The sequence below is a fragment of the Barbatula barbatula genome, assembly GCF_947034865.1.
Source record: "Barbatula barbatula genome assembly, chromosome: 6".
NCBI lineage: Eukaryota > Metazoa > Chordata > Actinopteri > Cypriniformes > Nemacheilidae > Barbatula > Barbatula barbatula.
This window is the reverse complement of record NC_136765.1, coordinates 13721253-13740366: the sequence shown is the minus strand read 5'-3', so window position 1 is coordinate 13740366 and position 19114 is coordinate 13721253. Positions and strand designations below refer to the sequence as shown.

Here is a 19114-nt window from a genome sequence, read left to right as displayed (position 1 = left end):
GGAATTTTTTTTTTAAATTCCTTGGGGTATAAAATAGTAGACAAAAAATATTATCTTCATACCATTTAGAGGTCACAGAATTCCTCAGTTATTACCATTCCTTAACACATGCTACACATGTTTGATTAAATAATATTAATAAGTTTATTATATATTTAAAAAACAATAAAAAAGGCATTTACAGGAAAAAAATCCAATAACATTACATTATGGTTACAATTGTGGTTATAGCGCCACTGCCAAACATAGTGAATTACTCAGTCCCAGTGATTTTTAAAATGACTCGAAGAAAAAAGGCTTCTATATCAAATGAATCACCTTGTGCTTACAATTTACTATAAGAACAATGTGTAATAAAGAACCCGTCGAGCAAAAACTGCCCTTAGATTAGACTTTTTTTTAACCCTCTAAGATTGAAAGGAGTTTTAATTATCTCCGTAATACATACATCATGTATTGGAGAAAGTGAATGTAGCTTTCCAGCTTATATAAATACACAATAAAAATGAAAATAATTCAAATATTGCACAGAATTTTCATTGGTAAAATGCTGGTGTTTGACATAGAACATAGCAATTTTAGAATTTAAAAAAGCATTAACTTTCCCCTTCAGCTTCCTCTTCCTCCTGCTTGATGACTGGGATGCCTAAAAATAAAAATAATTATTTTCAGAATCAAGTTTTGCCATCCTGGCACCATAAGCTAATGAAATAATTGAGACTTTGATACTGATTACAATTATGCAGCAGTTTTGATTGGGAAAGTTTGATTGGTTCAAGCAGTGCACTGGGAAGTCTCACTGTTTGTATCATTGTGTCTGTTGTATGGTATTTTATTTCATAACACTTTATTAACAAACTCGAATTAATGCTTTTGTCCTCGATATTAGCACTGCTTGTATGATATTGCCTAAAACAGCATCATTCTTGATTCATAATCTGTTTACATTTGGCTAAAAAAGAAGCATCCGGAAATTAACTGAGCTCACCATCTAGCTTTTTAAGCTTGGGAAGCCTCTTTGTAGCTTCCTCTATCCAGTTCCCATCAGCAGCATACTTTTCTTCTAATGGGTTCCCCACAAACACAAGATCCACCAGAGATGGAAGGTCTGCCATCTTCAGAAACTCAGCTGAAGAAACAAAGAACCTTATAATAGGTGCCACACACTGTCAAAACACATTAACATGGTAATGTCTCATAACACATTATAAAGTTCCTGTGCTTCTTAAAGTAATCTTTCTGCTATGCTCACCCCACTCCTTGACCAAGTTGTTGGACATGTACAGAACTTTGAGTTTCTTCATAACATGTATCCCCTTTAGCTTTTCTATGAGGTTATAAGAGATCCACAGCTCCTCCAAAGTATCACCTACTGCCTCCTGTGGGGATCAGAGAAGCCATGAAAGATATCATCAAGATCCATGTCGAACAATCTCCTTCAACATAAGCATTTGTTTTGTTACTTACAAGTCCATTGAGGTTTTTGATGTTGTTCCTCCCTAGGGACAGTATTTTCAGGTTCTCTATGCAAACAATAGTTTCATTATTATACATATTTGATAAATATGTATACTAGGAATGCACCGATACCATTTCTTAAAGGCCGAGTACGAGTACCGATGCCTGTACCTTTTCACAACACAGTGAGACTAATAAAAATAGAATAGCTCCATAATTACAAACATCTCCACCTTAAACACAATATGAAATAAATGGTATGTGCTTTTCACAAACTTCCAAAGCAAAAGAACAAAAGAAATCTGTCAGTTTGGTCAATTATGTCAAATGAGGTATCGGTCTTTGATATGCATTTCTACGAGTATATATAGCGAGTACGTGAGCTTAGTATTGGGCCCGATACCGATATTGTTATCGGTGCATCACTACTGTATTCACCAGCTGCGCATGTGAGGGAATTCAGATACTTACTCAAGCCATTCAAGTTGGCAATTTTCTCAATACAGTTTGTAGATAAGGATAATCTCCTAGACAGTGAGGATATATTTAAGAGTTAATAAATCTGATAGAAATGGAAGTTGTTTTTTAGGAAAAAACACAAACTGAGTTGCATATTTTGTCGACTCACTCGCAGTTGACAAGATTGGAAAGGGATGCATCCATTTTCTCAATGGGAGGAATCTGACAGTAAAGCTTCACTGCTGTGGCCTCGCTCGCCTTTTCTTTAGTTTTCTCCTCCTAGTAAAAAACACATTGCAATCGATTAACACAGATTAACACATGATTTAGTCATTTAGCAGACGCTTTTATTCAATTTTTTCTATGTATGTACAGTATAGCATATAATACACGTTTTACCCATTTCTCCAAAGCCTCTTTGATTGTTGTTGCTTTTGCCTGCGGGAAAAACAAACATAAATGATTTTTGTGAGGAAAATTATGTTAAACACATCAATACATTTATTGTTGGATTTCCACGAAACTCAGCACAGAGAAGCTCGCTATCCTTAACGACATTTACGGCGACACGTGTACTCTGGCACAACCTGCAACCCCTTTTACCTGATATTAATACGTTTAATACCTAAGACATCGAGATACATCAAATACATCGCTACTGTCTGATGAATACAGATTCGTACAAATGCAGATTCGCAATATTTGCAAAATAAACATAATAAACATCAAATTCTTGCATAACTAATTTAGGACAATGTGTTATGTTTTCGCTATATAATATCGCAGAATAAAGTGTATTGAATGCAAAGAAGAACGGAAACTCACCATGTTGGTTTACGGTTGCTATGGAACTACCCTGACGCAAAGCGCGTGCGCAAAATCATGCTTCCGACTTGTAGTCATCCACAACACAAACATCGCGCTTGTATGCGTCCGAGAAAAAACAAGCACAATGTCCATGTATTGTTAATGATTTGTACTATCATAGTACTTTATCATATTAAAACTTAACCATGTTATTTGATTTCCAGTTTTGTAAACGTTAACAAATAACAATAGTTTTTACAAAGTTTATAGCCCTGTATTTCTTGTATTTCGCTATTACCTTTATATTGGGTATAATGTAAGTCTCATGCTCCACCGGTGTAAATTTGACTGAGTTTTATTAAGCCCAAAAACAGTTCGTGGTGTGATTCTAAAGTTTCAGCACTAGGTGGGAGTGATGCAACAACGAATTAATTCCTACTGATTCGGTGTGGAAGACCATAACGTAACGTTAAAATATTGCATAGGTGTGCGAGCAGGTTTTACTTTACTTTTGAAGGCCATTTGAAATTGAAAAGGTCCTCATAAAACTATTGAATGATGTTGCAAACCGACTTGTGAAGTCGCCCTCGCTCTTTAATTCTCACAAAATGGCCAAGTCATGATGCTCTGAATCAAATGATGTCAACAGTTGCGTGAAGGTTAAGTTTAAAGGCATGATCACACATCATATGAAAGTGTTTCAAGCCTTATTTTGGACTTTATTACGGTGTAATATACATCCGTGTGTTATAATTATAAAATAATAATGATATTATACTATTATTAATCATTGATTTTGAATGAAACCGACAAATCTTAAATATGTCTGTTTGTCACAACAGTTTGGCACAGTTGCATTTAGGCATTTGGCAGACGCTTTTATCCAAAGCGACTTACATCGCATTATCCTATACATTTTACATAGATAATACATTAGACACAGGATGAAACTTGCTGTGAAATGTAGGTTGAGGCACTGCATTAAATAGCTTTCCCCACAGTCCCATTATTGTATTAATATATTGTGTCACACGTGTACCGAGACGATCAGCCGACAAAACTATGAATAATGAGATCCAAGGAGCCGAGAAGCGCTCGTATCGCGGCAATCTGACACACGCATGCGCAGTGCAGCCCAGTGACTGGCAAGCAGTCTCCTCGAGAGCAGCAGCGAGCGAGAATTCAGACAGCGGCAGTCAGTCTCCCCAGTTCCTGTTTCCGCCACGACTCAGGACGCACATCGCCACAAAGCATCCATTTCAATAAAGCATACGCGCTTTGGAGATACGCGTACTCTCACGCGAAAACAAGGTAAGCGTTATTTTACGACTGCGTTACGTTAAAGAAAGCGACGTTTTTTGTCCGCCGGCGAGTTGTCTCCATCCCGGCCTGTTGCTAGCTAACTCGATTGTTGTGCGGAAAAATAACGGTCAGGTCTGCCGCTGGAGTGCATTGTGTTGTCGCACCGTGATACGTCCTGCTCATACAGTCATTCTGGCACCAGTATGACCACGGCACACCGTGAACTGTGTCTCTGTGCTGGAAAGAGGTGAGGACGAATTACATGTCAAATGCAGAGACAGCATTCTTCAGCACGGACCTTTAAAACCATCCACACGAATGGACGAATAAAGGTTTGAATAAATGGCTGTTGAAGCGGTGCGGCGTAAATGGCCGATATGTCGGGCAGACGTTTAGCAGAAATCACAGCAGCAGCGCAGAGTGTCTGTGTTTATGTGGGTAGAAAATGATAAGACTGCCTCCTTTCCCGTAATAAAGATGGTTTACCTTTAGACCCTTGTAAAGAAGCCTGGTATAACTGATGAACTCTGCGAAGTGAACGTAGTACACATTGGCCTATCTTGAGAAGTCTGTTTCTCAAACATTCAATAATAAATAATGTTTATCATGATGACTGTTTTCCCTAACTCAGTTCCCACAGGACCTGTCATTATTAAGCCGTTCTGCATTAGGATCAGAATTTGTTATCCGAAGGAGTCTAGTAAGTTATATTTGGGCGTCATAGACAACCATTGTTTTTATCTTCAGGTGTTTTCACTCTTAAAGCAAACCCATTTGACAGGCTTTGGGATGGGCATCATTAATTATCATGGGATAACTATTTGGTTTATCTCTTTTGACATTGTTTGTTTTATCGCTTGCCATGTATTCCACCTTTTTAATTAAAAAAAGCATTAGCTTCGCTTAGGAGTCTTGTAAAATCAATGTCTTTTACCGATGTTTGGTCACGCGGTCCCCGTTTTCCAGGTGTACACGTTAACAGACGTTCTCAGTCAAGGGTGCTAATTCATCTACCTGGAGTTTTGTGCATTCTCTCTGCATTCATACATGTTTAATGACGCTTTCACGAAATTGAGCAGCTTATCTTGCTGCTTGGAATTAAACAAAACAATTATTCGCTGTGATAGATGATACCTTCGAAGGATTCTAGTCGTGCTTTGGGTTTTTGAGTAAAGATGATGCAATGTTTAGCCTCTCAGGTCAAATAGTCGGCATCAAATGATTAAACCTGTGTTTTTGAATTGCATTGGGCAGCACCGGTTGCAGCACCGTTTTTTTGGCTCAGGTAGAAATAGCCCCTTTGGGAAGCAGCTGCAAATTCTCACAAATTGATGGAACTTATTGGACATTGCTCTCTTGTGTTTATTTACAGTGGTCCTCAGAGCTATCCAATCCATTCCCTGGAACTTCTCCAAAGAGATGTTTATTTAGCCACGGGGAATTAAAAAGAAAAGTCTCGCACACTGTAAATATGTTTTCTTAGGTGACCTACATGTGTTTTATGTGGTGTCATTTAAGCACAATGTATTTTTAATATGATTAGATCAAAGACATTAGGTAACCTAAAGTAAACGAGTCATTGTTAAAGGTTAGATTACGGTATGTATCAAATAAATAGTTCACTTTCAAAACTAAAATACTGTCATTATTTAGACGCCCTCTTGTCATTTGAAACCTGTGTGACTTTCTTTCTTCTGCATAACACAAACGAAGATATTTTGAAAAAATGTTGGAAAACAGAAAACCAACCCTATTGACTTGCATTGGTTTGGTGTCCATACAATAGAAGTCAATTGGGGCCAAAGATTTTTGGTAACCAACGTCTTTCAAATGATCTTCTTTTGCGTTTTGAATTCCTTCGAAGGGATAGTCCACCCAAAAATAAAAATTCTGTTTTGTATTCATATTGTTTCAAACCTGCATACATTTCTTAATACTGATTGTACTTCCCACCTCTGATAGTAAGAACATTTATATTTCTTTTATTTGTTCTGTTGAACACACAATGAAGAATTTAGGAAAACAAACGGTTCTGGGACACCTTTTACTACCATAAAATATTTCCTACTATGGTAGTCAATGATGTTTTGGAACTGAAATGACTAACATTCTTACTAATGTCAGATCAAAGTTTGTCTGACTAGTAGTCATTTATACAGGTATGAAATTACATGAGGGTGAATAACTTATGACAGAATCTTTATTTTTGGGTGAATTATCCCTTTAAGGTAACAACTGTGTGGTTCCACTATATAGTGCGGAATCAAACTTCACGTTCTAATCTAAAATAAGTGCAAAGAATGCATAAATGGTTTAAATTTTAACTTCAATCTAAAGTGCTTATATTTGTCTGTGCTGTTGGTGAAAGAAAAGGTTCTGGTGCCCAAGGAAAGCTTCAGTGAATCTTTACTCTACAGTACCAATTTATCAGACTTTTAGTTTTATAAATGCGTCTATTAGTTATTGATGTTGTGTAAAAGATATTAACATCTTAACTTTTTACAAATCAATCGTACACAAATATTACTTTGTCACAGCCCTCTGTAGTCTCATTTCAGTTTCTGCCACACATGAGAGTTTTGCTATCTGATTGGCCTATTATGGTCATGAAACATTAACTCGAAAGCATAGCGTGGTAACGAGATTTCCATAATGTGTAGCTCAGAGTCTTTCCACTTGATTCAGATCTACCTGTCCTGTGCGTGCAAGTGTTTTGTCCTCATTTCAGCAGATATTTAAATGAATGATGCTGATGTGGCAGTCGCACACGTCGGTCACATGATCACATAACAGGACACTTTGTCTAGCGGAAATCCACTGCTTGTCATATTTGTCATATTTGAGTAATGAACTGGGAAATCTAATAATGCCCGCGATAGATAATTGTCTCCTGGGGTGAATTATGAAGAAGAATTACTAACCCAGGAAAAGACGGTTCTGGTTTATGCTCGTTTTATTGAGATTGAATGGAGGAGTAATCGAGTGCAGGGGCTTTGCCACTTTTGCTACATACATTGCCCTCGTGCTGCGATGTGAAGGTCAGGATGGGGCTATAATAAACCTCCAAATCACAGATCAGACAGGAATGAAGGGATTTTTACTCCCCTCCCCCACTGCCCATGCTCATCTCCTCTGTTCTGCCAATATCAGGTGACTAGTCTTGGCTGAGTTTCCATAGCAATGTTGGCAGTGGGCGGGGATAAAGAGATTCTGATCAGTTTTAATGGCAGTGTAGTTTGCCTCTCTGAGGAGGAGATGAAAAATATCGTCCAATAGGTTTCGATTGGAATAGAAAAGAGGCGTGGGACGGGGGGGGGGCGGCACGGAAATATGGCGTAGCGTGTGCACGTGCAGGTGTTTGCGATGGATGAAGAAGCCAGCAGTGGGGTGGGATAATCACAAGGACTAGATTGCTGGCAGGGATCCTAATAGCAGACCATGTAGCCTTACACATGATGAACATTTCCACTTATTCTTACTCCATTATAGTTGCGTGGTGAGGATCAAGAGCCCTAACGTTCTATTTTACTCTCTACTTTCCAGAATGAGGAGACCATGACTAATTCTTCAAAGCCCCGTGGACATAGTAAAAATCTTTGTGTGTTTTGCTGGTAGGTTTTTGGCTGACTGCTTTTGCACCCATCAGATTTGACAGCGGCCCACCTCAGGGAGCTGTTTCATCGGCTATAAATACCGCACTGCAATGTGGAGCGACGATCTAGCAGCTGCAGGGGAACTGCTTTGCCATTGGCCACAGACAAGCAGAGAAGGGTCAGAATTACACCATGCGCAGACCTTGTGTGACCCCTGCACGGTTTTGCATAAACATGCGGCTAAAATGAATAAATGGGCAAATTCACCCTGCAAGCCTTTAATTTTGCATTCACAATAGTCAATGATTGCCTATTGGAGGTCTTCAGTTAAACTAGGGGAAATTTGTAGCACATGACAGCGCTTTACTCCGAGTCCTCCGTGCCGTTGCCGACAGATGAAACATGAACCATTTTGCCAAGTGAACATCTGCAAGAGCTGTTGGGAGACTCCTAGACTGTATAGCGGATAACTGTTTTGAAAACCAAACCAAGACCCTTTAGAGACTTTTTAAGGTGCTTTTCGCTCACTTTTGGGGGGTTTTCAACTGGGCACAGTACCTAGTACCTGGAATGGGGTTTTTTTTGTGCTTGGCGACAGAAAAGAAAATCTTTATTTGGAAAGACCCTTTGTGTGACCCCTTCAAGGACGCAAAAGGAACTCGCCTTTGAGAAATCTGTCATAGGAAAGCACCATGCTCAGGAATACTTAAGTGAAATGTCTTTTCATCGGATAAGAACATGGAGTCTCTTGAATAATTTGGAGACACTTACATCAGCTTGTAGATTTTTAACCCTTAAAAAATTGTCATCTAGTTCTTCCAAATCTGTGTACATTTCTTTGTTCTGATGAACACTGAGAAAGAAAATTGGGGGCATGCTTGTAACAAAACAGCTCTTGACCACCATAGACTACCATAGTAGGAAAGATTACAATAGTAGTCAAAAGAACGGTCTGCTTTCCTACATTCTTCAAAATATCTTATTTTCTGTTCAACAGAACAAAGAAATGTATACTTATTTGGAATTAAATGAAGACATAATTTAAATGTTTCATTTAAAATATCCAACCCATTCATAGTTTAAATGGTTGACCTTTTCACAGAATAAATGACCTGCCCATTACAGGAAGTCCATAATTTTCAATACCTCCAGGCGTGTTGTTTTCTATTCTATGACTGTGAAGATTACTTTGACAGACAGTGCCATGCTTTCCGTTATTGTTACACCCTGCAATTTACCTTCGTGCCAACATACACACCTTCACAGTGGAGCCCTATCCAAAGGTACACCAACACGCCCTCTAAAACTAAAGGACCTAGAGCCACACTGCAAAAAAGGGAGGGAGTGAGTTAGACTAAAATCCCTAGGGACTCCTATCCAGGGTAAGGAGGATGGAAATATTTTTGAAGTATTCAGTCTGCATTGCTCAGCAGTTACCCCAGCAATAATACGCTGTCTCAGCTCAACCGGAGCATGCTCTATGGCATCTCAAATGCCTTATGGATCACTAACTGCTTCTGTGGGACAATTAAAAATCTCTTCGGTGCTCACAACGATAGATGGGGCTCCATGTAAAAAAGCAACAGAGTTCGGGTCATAGGGCCCGTAAAGATGTCTATTGGAAAGTTATTAAACAAACCAGATTTGCAGGGATAGGGGCATATCATCTGCTAAGTGCTAGACCTCGGGAGACATGGCTATAGTTGATGGTTGTCGGAGCGGGGCACATCAGCATATTGTATCCTTGAAGCATGGTTGGGGGATTGTAATGCTAAGAGGATTCACAGGAATATGGCTAGATTGGCATGATTGGATTTTACCTTGTACCGATTGATATATTCAATACAGCATACAGAACCTATAGACTATATTTGTATCACTGGCTATAGGACCATGGTGGGTAATTCACTTCACATACATAGCTGCAGAAGGCTCCTTATCATAAATTGGTCTGTATATCATCTTGGCTATGACTGTCCATAAATCCTTGCTGTCGTCTTCCCTCTGTTCTTAGTATACAAACCATGCATGAAGCAGATGTACTACTTAAAGGCATAGTTCACCCAAAAATACAAATTTCTGTAATTTATTCACCCTCTTGTCATTTCAGACCTGAACTACTTCCTTTCTTCTGCAGAACACAAAAGAAGATATTTTAAAGAATGTTGGTCTTACTGAACCAATTCAATTCTCAAAACCAATGCAAGTCAATGGGTACCACCGTTGCTTCGTTACAGTAATTTTTTTAAATATCTTCTTTTGTGTTCTGCAGAAAAAAGAAAGTTATACAGGTTTGAAATGACAAGAGGGTGAATTAATGACAGAATGTTCATATTTGGGTTCAATAATTAGTGTATTTAAATATAAAGAATAATGATAACTTTATCCTGTGTTTTATTCACTTTTCAATTGTTTTGTTTTTATGTGGAAATTATTTCAATCATAGGAAAATATTGTTTTTGTAAGCTTTTATTAAGGCATAAAAACTGCCAGGGAGTTTATGCGTATTTGATGATTTTATAAAATCCAGGCTGAACTCTCACAGCACCTCAAGAGTTTGTGTAAAGTTTGGACATAAAACAAGACTCCATGTGCTAAAAACATAACAGACACGACAGAGCGATGCTCATTCTCTTTAAAGTGTGCAGCACATGCAGACTATATGTATAATTAAGCCTTTTGCGGTTTAATAATCACACTAGGCCACATTGCGATTAAAGTTTGATTAATTGTGCCGCCTGTTCTTTTGATTCATTTTCTTTAACATACAATTTCTTACAGTTCTTCCTTGTACTCCTTTTACTGTTAATTCCATTTTATGACTTCATATCAATGAGGTCTTTTTTCTGTCCTTTGAAAATTGCTATCCCAATCCCAAGTCGTATATTTGTATAGTTGCTGTTTGAACTTTAGCCCTCGTAGAGGTAGGAAAATATTTGCCTCACTCCATTGATGTTTACATAAGCCGATTTAAACTCTTAAGTTGTTTGTCATTATTAGCCCTTTTGACATAGAGATCCCGGAAAATACACAGAAAATGTGTCCGGGAATTTGTCCCGGGATCGTTAGAATTTGTTGATTCACATTGCCAGTGATTTGATGAAATCCGTGCGTGCGTTCACACACATCCTGTGAAGATCCTGTAAAGACACGTGGTGTAATATACTGCAAAGAAATGTTTTTGTCGTGAAATGAGGGTTGATCACGGTGAAAGTGTTTTTAGGTTGCTAAATAGCGTAGTTTGTTATTATTACTGCCTTCCTTTATTAATTAGTTAGTTTTCGGATAAGAGTTGATGCGAATAATGGCAGATGGAGCCAAAAAGTCACATAACTGCGCTATGAGATGGCGAAACCTGACTATCTAGAGTACTGATCTTGCATTTATTGTGTTGCGTAATCGTCTGCTTGCGCAGGTATTGTTATATATGAAAATTATGATATTCAGTGGCTTCTCTTACTTTTCATACTGATATTTTGTGGCAGTTTATTAGGACAGTGACGGCCGACTAGTTGGATGGAAACGGTGCTTATTCGATATTTCAAATTTTGCACAGAAACACACAGGCTTCTCCGCAGCAGGTGCACGGAAAGTGCACACAGCATTGTTTTAAAGGTTGGTAAGTGATCAAGTTTATTTAAGCGCTGTGTATTTTTGTGTTAATAGTTTTAATAAAAGTAATTTCAAGTTTAAACAGCAGACAACTAGAAGCAGACAACTCTATTCTCGCATCTGACCTTAACTTTGGCGATTAGGACTAATAGTAGGCCTATTTTTTAATTTTTGATTTACAATCAAAAGAATTAATCGCTTAACCATATTTGTTTTCATAGCCAAATTATTTACAATTTATTATAGATGTGTGCCATCAGTACACGGCTTTTACGGCATTGTTTCTGCCTTTTGTTCACACAGGGCGCTTTCCGGGACTGATCCTGTTAGTTACTAGGTCCCCTTTCTGGAATCTTTTTTCGTATCTATCTGGAATGCGTTTGCGTTCATCATCACAAACCATTACTAGATACAGAGAAGTAACTGCTGTCCATGTGATATAAAAATTTGGGCATTGTACCATTTCTCAAAAGTTAATGATCATGGATTGTTTATCATCTGTTGGTGGTTTACATGGCCACATGAATCGAATGCAAATTTGGTTCAGAGCCACAGAAGCAAACCTCACATGACATTGATGTCACAGAGCGTAGACCTGTCACATTTTATGTTTATTTTTGCATTTTCAACTTCGATCGTTTTGAACAGTGCAGAAAAGGTTATGCAGGTAACCTTTTCACTTCATCGTGCAGGTGAGTTGTTTAGCAAAAGCACACTGTCTTTACCCTGCCTTTAATTTTCTTGCTTTAACTCTTCATTTCTCATTTGTGGGCTGTTTCAGTCTTCCATTTTTCTTTCATTTTCCTTGGAATCGATGGGTTGAACCCGACTATCAAATGCAGTTTAGACACCGGCCTGTGCTAGCGAGTGTAAGGCAGGGAAGATCCTGTTCAGAGAGATAATCTGATCAGTGGATTTGTCGATTTATGTTCAAAATATTGATACATCGTCATGAGCTCCTGGCGATGCGTATCAAAACATCGGCCTCCGTATCGATTCTGCTGCACTTTTGAAATTAGCCAATTATTGTGCAAAAAATATCGTGTAACAATTATGAGTTTATGAATGTTTTTATCGCCCCTCAGGATTCTATATGCATGTGACCGGCAGATTAACTGCAAAATTTCACCATCATAAAATGAAAGTTTAAGAGCTTACCTCTACATCTGTGACCGCAGTATACTTCACTTAAACGGTTGCGTTTAAGGCAAAGTGTACAGTTAGTGTAATTTAGACGTTGATTCAACACATACTTGACGCAGCACTGCTTCTGCCTTATCCACCATAAAACTAGCACTATTGCACAAGCTTACAATCAATGAAACTGCCACCGCTGGAGGGATATAGTGACGCGGCGCCCGCTAATAATACAGTAACACATTTGATAAGACGTGGAAGAGCTCCACGTGCACGTAATAGAAATTGAAGGGCAAAGACCTGCTTAAACTTTCAGCACCTTTACATATATAATCTTATATCTAGAATTCTAACATCTAGAAATCCATTATCTATTTCAATTCAACACATTTATTTTTTTTAATTAAATCTATTTACTCTGACTGCACGTTTTATGCATATATTCATATTTATTCATCATACATATTGTCTATTTGTAAAACCCATATCAGAATACATATCGTATCGGGATGTGTATCTTGAAGTTGTTGTCTATACACCACCCTAATCATGGCAGTAATGATTTTAAATATTAAACGTATAGCTACACAAAAATCTTTATTATAAACAGTGTTTCCCCTAAAGGTTTACAGCTTTGGGGGACGGGTGGGTGGTGTCTATATTTTCTTTGCAGTGGAGGTCCGGACAATATGTTTTTTGATAAATCATAGTTAATCAGTTGAGCCCTGTCGAATATGTATATAAAAAGTTAGCATGTAATGTATTATCAGGCCATTTATTTCATATTCCACAGTATGAATGACGTGATGTGTACAGCTCAGTTATGTAGACGCGCTGCTCAATTTAAACTACAGAAATAGTCTGATGTTTTGATGTTTCATTTTGATTCGCGGTCCGGATGGAACAAAGCCAAGTTGGGTGAAAACCTGTCATCCGGTGGTGACTGAACTTTTGCTGCTTGTCAGGTGCAGGGCAGGCTGTGCTTAGACTCGGAGCAGGTGGATGATGCGACATATTTCCCGACACGTGAGACCAGTTTTACTGCACCTATGCATTGTTGTTCTTTGGTTGCACAAATTTCTTCTATTGTTTAGCCCTACTTCGAAAGTCGCTTTGGATAAAAGTGTCTCCTAAATGACAAAATTCGCGTATCTGGCCAGATCTAGAAACCGAAATAGAAATTGCACCGTGTAAATAAGATAAGTAACATAATGCTATTTAGTTGGTTTAATAAAAGAACAAGGAATAGACATGTTCTATTGGAAAGGTAACCTTAAATGACTTCTTTTGTGATATGGCGCTATATAGAAAATAAAATTAACTTGACCTTCAAGGGAGGTTGGAGGGGGGCTGCTGTTGGAGGGTTGGAGCGTCCCCCTAATGTAATGGTAGGGGAAACACTGATAAAGATAATTATGTTCTCTACCTTGCACAAAGAATAATTTTAACATAGGAATAAGTTATTTTATTATTTTATTTAATTTTCTTCTGGAAAATCTCATTACCATAATGCGTCCAGCTATGTCTGAGTAGCTACATGAATAAAATTAAAAGGTTGTGAAAAAAAGTAATTGGATGCTCTACTAGATCTTCTCAATTGATAAAGAAATTGTCAGAAAATTCATGTATAATACAAATAAAGAAGTGTGGGGAAAAGTGTCCATGACTGATGTTCTCATCCTCCGCAACATTTTGTATACACACACACACACACACACACACACACACACACAGAGATCTTTACATTAAGCTTGATTTTGTTTGAAGTAACAAATCAACCTGTACCTTCCAAAAGGCAACCTATAAAATATTTATTTTTATTTCTCTCAGATAAAAAATTATAAAAAGATTTAAAAAACTGTTTACAAGACTATTGGTTATCACTACTGAAGATTTCCACATATAATTATTACATCATTAATGTCTAATTACTAGGTAGGATTTATAAAAGTTGCTTAGACATCATTGCTTCTCTCTTTTCTTTCTTTTTTTGCAAAACATGCTATGAAATGGACATTTTGTAAACATTGCAGATCATGTTTGTTGATGCAAGTTTCTTTTAAAAGTTTTTGTTTGACATCTTAGGAGCCACCTTAGAATTAAGGCCAAACTATATGACGATATGCTGATAAGAAATGACACAGTTGATTTAATTTTGAATGCCTTAAAGGTAGACAACAGATTTACCAAACTGGCATGTAATAAATAATCTAAGGTTAATTTATTAGGCTTTCAAATGTATGCACCTTGCCTTGGCTGAGATTTGCAGGAATAATGAATACTGATAGCATGTCAGAGAACAGAAGAAGACAGGACAGACAGCAGTATGTGGTTTATTTTGCTGAGGTCCAGATATCGAGTAAACTGGCCTCTTCAGTGATCCACTGACATGCATGGTAATAAGCATGCCTAGTGACAGACGTTGCAGTCGCTGCTCTCATGAGTTTGGTTTGAATGGATGTTTCGGTAATTCTGCGATTTGCACGGTTTATTGGTGCGATCAGAGCGTCCTTTGTGAGCATAAAGAATTGCGCGTAAACAGGCTTTTCGGGATGGCAAAACTGAATTTCAGGGCAGCGAGAATGCCCTCGGGAAACAATCACAAAGAAGCTTCGCAATGTTTTGGGATGCCTGTGGCTTACCGCACGGCAAGCACTTTGTGTTCTTCTGACAATACCGCATTTATTTGAGATCAATCGCCACTATTAATTCACCTAGCAGCTTCTTCTGTGCGGTTTGGGTGATGCATTAGCATTCTTCAGTATACCTTCCGTGTGGGTCCTAATGTGCACGGTAGCTGGAAACAAAGCGTGACATAAAGCGGGTTCTAGCAGGAGGCATCGTGCGAGAGGTATCATTTGTCTGAATGAATCACCTCATCTCCTCCTCTCATGCCGTACACCCAGCGATTTTTATAGCATCATGTAATTGGCCACTCTGTTTCCCATCTGTTGCCTGCTTGCATTCCTTGTCATATTCCCTCTGCTGTCCTGCCCACCCTCGGCACCGGCGGCACAAGGGCATTTTGTGTTTTTGCCAAACAAGAAGGATCAAATAGAATTCATAAAAGTCGATAAACATCCGCCAGCCGTTTCATTATCTTTGCGTCTCCTTTCTACAAGCTAGAGGTGTGGGTGCCATTTATTTCAAAGGAGAAGCCCTCTTCGCTCTTGATGAGAACTTTTTCATTTAACGTTCTTGCCCTCGGCAATGGATCAGAATGGCGGGGCTACTTGCGTCTGAGATCTCCTCCACAATTCATCTGTTTTTTGTTACAATTTTCCTCAAGACAAAGAGTTGTGGTCCATTACATACGTGCCCGTGAGAAATAGCCCTTTGGTTCCAACCCACTGCCAATGTTGTTTGGTTTCTTATGGATTATTTTTCGTTATGGTTAGAATTTAGGATACACAATTCTATGTTGGGTATAATCATACACCGTTTGCAGCTCGTTTTCAGTGTCAAGCCTAGCATTGCTCAGGCCAAAGATTTTCCACAGAAAGGCTAATTGTTGGTGATCTCTGATTTATTGTCTTGGAGCAATGCATGTCGTAGTGTAGGTTTCTTCACTTACTGTAGTGCACAGAGGCCTCTTTCACCCTTTTCTGAGAGCACAGTGTTATCGGATTTACCATTCTTGATGTGATCTTTGAGCTCTTTGTTTTAAGCTTTTCAAGCTATGGGTTTGAGAAATGCAAAGATATTTTTTATTCTATACGCAAATGTCAAGGACTCAACGGGGGTGATGTTGACTTCTGGATGTATGATAAAATCGCAGATGACAGGTTTGTTTATGCTGCGCATTCAAGAAACGATGTGAAAGATTGCTTGACGTAAAAGGCTCAAAATATGACAGATTAGAAACTGCAGGTTTCTTGTATGTTTTTTGGAAGGATTTTCGAACTACAGATGTGTCAGTTGAGTTTAGGCTGTGTATGTGACTATATACATGTTGATTTTTATTGATTTTGTAGACAAAAAATGTATCCTGAATTAGAAAATGTACCTTTTCTTTTTGTGTTAAATCATGCTAGTCATGTCTAGTGTATTAGTAACATTGCACTTCGAACGTTTCAGTTTATGAGGGGTCTTATTGCCTGGCAATTACAGTTTCTGATATCAGCCCAGCTCCGGGAGTGCTAACCAGCTTTTTCCTGGTTACCTACCTACTGTCACCTACCCTTGACACGTGTCTTGATTCAGATTCAGCTTTTTGGTTTGATGTTTACACTTTAAATAAAGGGCAGGGTTTTACACTTTACTTACAACTCAAAACTGATCTTTTATCAGATCGAATCCGGCACTGTTCCTCTGCCAAATACAACAGTTCACCTTTATGTTAATACTGCGGGTGGTAAAGTTGTTGCTCTTTATGGCCGTTAGTGTTTGAGTGCTATGGTGTGTCCATGAGAAACATTGATGACTATTTCTTGTACTAGTAATGTAGTCTTGTACACACGTTTTTATTTCTTTCCTTTACAGCTCTTGCTTATAATAAATTGTATTTCAAATGCCAAATGGGTTGTTTTTTTATTCAGATGTGTGATTAGGTGCTTAATCAAGCTGTATTTCAAAAAGAAGTCTAGCACTCCGTCTGTGCCTCATTTTATTAAAAACATCCTGAGCGATTACGAGTATCACATAAGCCAGAATGAGGCGGTGGAGTGGTAGTGATCCTTAAGCTCCGCTCTGCCTGTACCCACCTCTTCAGCTCAGTACTACCACCCTCAGCCAACTGCCTTCCAATCAATATAACCATCTCCAAATTAGCTTGAGTCTTTGCCCAGAACCCACTGAAAACCATCTGTCAGACAGATTCTCAGAAACACACAAGAACACTCCCTCAAATCTGTCTCTACGGCATAACCAATTGTCGGTTTGCTTCAGTCTTTCTTGATCACTGAATAGGCCCGGTTTCTCCGCCAGGCAAATTACACTTGCACACATGCAGCAATTTGGTGCAGAATGGTACGGGCCTAATGATGCTGAAACTCATCACCCTCGTCATGAAAAGTCTTGTGTGTAGAGCGGAGTGTGAAGATGTGATAGCACCATCAGGCCCAACGTTGAGTGAACTTCCGCAGGGTCGTGTCTGGCACGGGGTCTGCGGTACTAATTGCACTCCCAACATTTATCTTTATAATTCTGTCTTTTATGTGGTGAAATTTCCATTAAGGATTTACAAACCGATGTGTTGGGTAGAAGGAGTTTATTCAGAACTGTTGCTATATAGAGTTCCTTTCATTTAAGAAAATTGATTGTGTGAGCTCATTTTATGCTAAAATGCTGGGTTAGTTTCAACAGTGCATTGGGACAAACTCAACCACTGGGTTAAAAGTGAACATGTGCTGGGTTGTTTTAATCCTTTGTTGGGTCAAAACATTTTCTGGGTTCATTTTACCCAATGGTTAGGTTTGTCCCCTTTTGACCGAACACTTGGTAACAAACAACCATTCATTTTGTGTAAGCAAAAAAAGAGTGTAAGCCACAAATTCGAAGACCTGTGTTGGAAGACCCATTTTTCGTCATTTAATGTTTTGTTTATTCTTAGTTACTGTACATTTATGTTTGTCACTGGGTTTGCAGATATATAACCAAACCACATATTAAAAAGTGCTTATAAACTAAAAGAATTGGCGTTGTAACATAATCATTTAAAACGTACAGTATTTTTTCCATTTCCTGAGAACTTACGTTCGTAAGGACAGCGACAATATATATAATTTCAAACAGTCTTAAAGTTTTTTAAAGTTTACCCAGTCCAGTGTTCTTTATTTGTATAATCAAATGAAATACAAACTGTTCCTTGTCAGGCAAATTATATCGTCTGTGCGTTGAAAGCCTTTTGGGTACATGCCAATAATGTCATTTATTAAACACACCATCAATCTTTTCTTTTGCGAATTGGATTATCTACTCCTCATTATATAAATGATTTCGCCTCTATGAGATAACCGGTGTGCATGCTTTGTATGCCCTGTTCTTCGTAGGATTCAGCAAGGTGCTAATTTGTTTGTTAATCACTGGGGCTTCCAAGACAAAATCCACAACCCTTTTTTTCTTTTTGAGTGTGTAACTTCTGAGAGGACCTACGGTGTTCACCTAGCACATGTACAAAGAAGCTATAGAAATCCAATAGACCTAACATTAAAAAGGAATCAGAGGGATCAATATAGAGAAATTGCTATTCAGCTATCCAGTAACACCATAGCAATACGTACATTTAGCTTTTGGTTGCCTCTCTTCTACTAACAGACAGACTCCTTCTATCTTGTTTCTCAAGCATTTCATTTTCTTCCCGTTTGGGTTGTGTGCTGAGACACTTAATATTGTTGTCATTTATCAAACATGACACAATCGATCAATTCAATTCATGCAACAAGCATATGAAGATTTGTAAACATATGTGACCTCATATACCTAGAAGCCATAACCCAGGGAAGCTAATAGAGTTACTTAAGGATGCTTCCAAGACAAGAGCTTCTCAAGTTCATCAACATATCATTTAAACCGACTTAATTCCACAACAAACATAATTTAATATTCACATGCTCAGCTAGCAGCACCATGTACTGTCGTTTGTCTCTATGAATGCACGCGTCCATGAATACATGACCTGATGCTCTAAAGTTTTACAGCTTTATAAGCAAGTTATGGTTACACCTTGTCTATATCATGAATGCAACTTTAATTCAGTAACACAGACCAATTATTTGAGGACATATCGACATGAGGAAATGTGAAGA

General features: G+C 38.3%; 2 protein-coding genes across 3 annotated transcripts in view; one reads left to right on the top strand and one right to left on the bottom strand.

Moving 5' to 3' along the window:
* Nucleotides 1-272: 272 nt before the first annotated feature.
* Nucleotides 273-12478, bottom strand: dnal1 (dynein, axonemal, light chain 1). 2 transcript variants are annotated; one of them, XM_079458931.1, is made up of 8 exons: nucleotides 12390-12478; nucleotides 2317-2355; nucleotides 2087-2196; nucleotides 1930-1985; nucleotides 1468-1523; nucleotides 1253-1379; nucleotides 989-1129; nucleotides 273-646 (listed from the first exon to the last, which is right to left on the bottom strand). In XM_079458931.1, exons 3-8 carry the CDS (start codon nucleotides 2119-2121, stop codon nucleotides 597-599), a joined length of 465 nt encoding a protein of 154 aa, XP_079315057.1. In that variant the 5' UTR covers nucleotides 2122-2196; nucleotides 2317-2355; nucleotides 12390-12478; the 3' UTR covers nucleotides 273-596. The 2 variants fall into 2 exon arrangements, with proteins under 2 accessions (XP_079315057.1, XP_079315056.1); XM_079458930.1 differs by lacking the exon at nucleotides 12390-12478 and having other exon boundaries at nucleotides 2317-2803.
* The window catches only part of fut8a (fucosyltransferase 8a (alpha (1,6) fucosyltransferase)), a 67535-nt gene continuing 52187 nt past the window's right edge, over nucleotides 3767-19114 (top strand). Inside the window, exon 1 of the mRNA XM_079458927.1 lies at nucleotides 3767-4035. The gene's annotated coding sequence lies outside the window, so the exon portion shown is untranslated. The remainder of the gene's footprint in view (nucleotides 4036-19114) is intronic.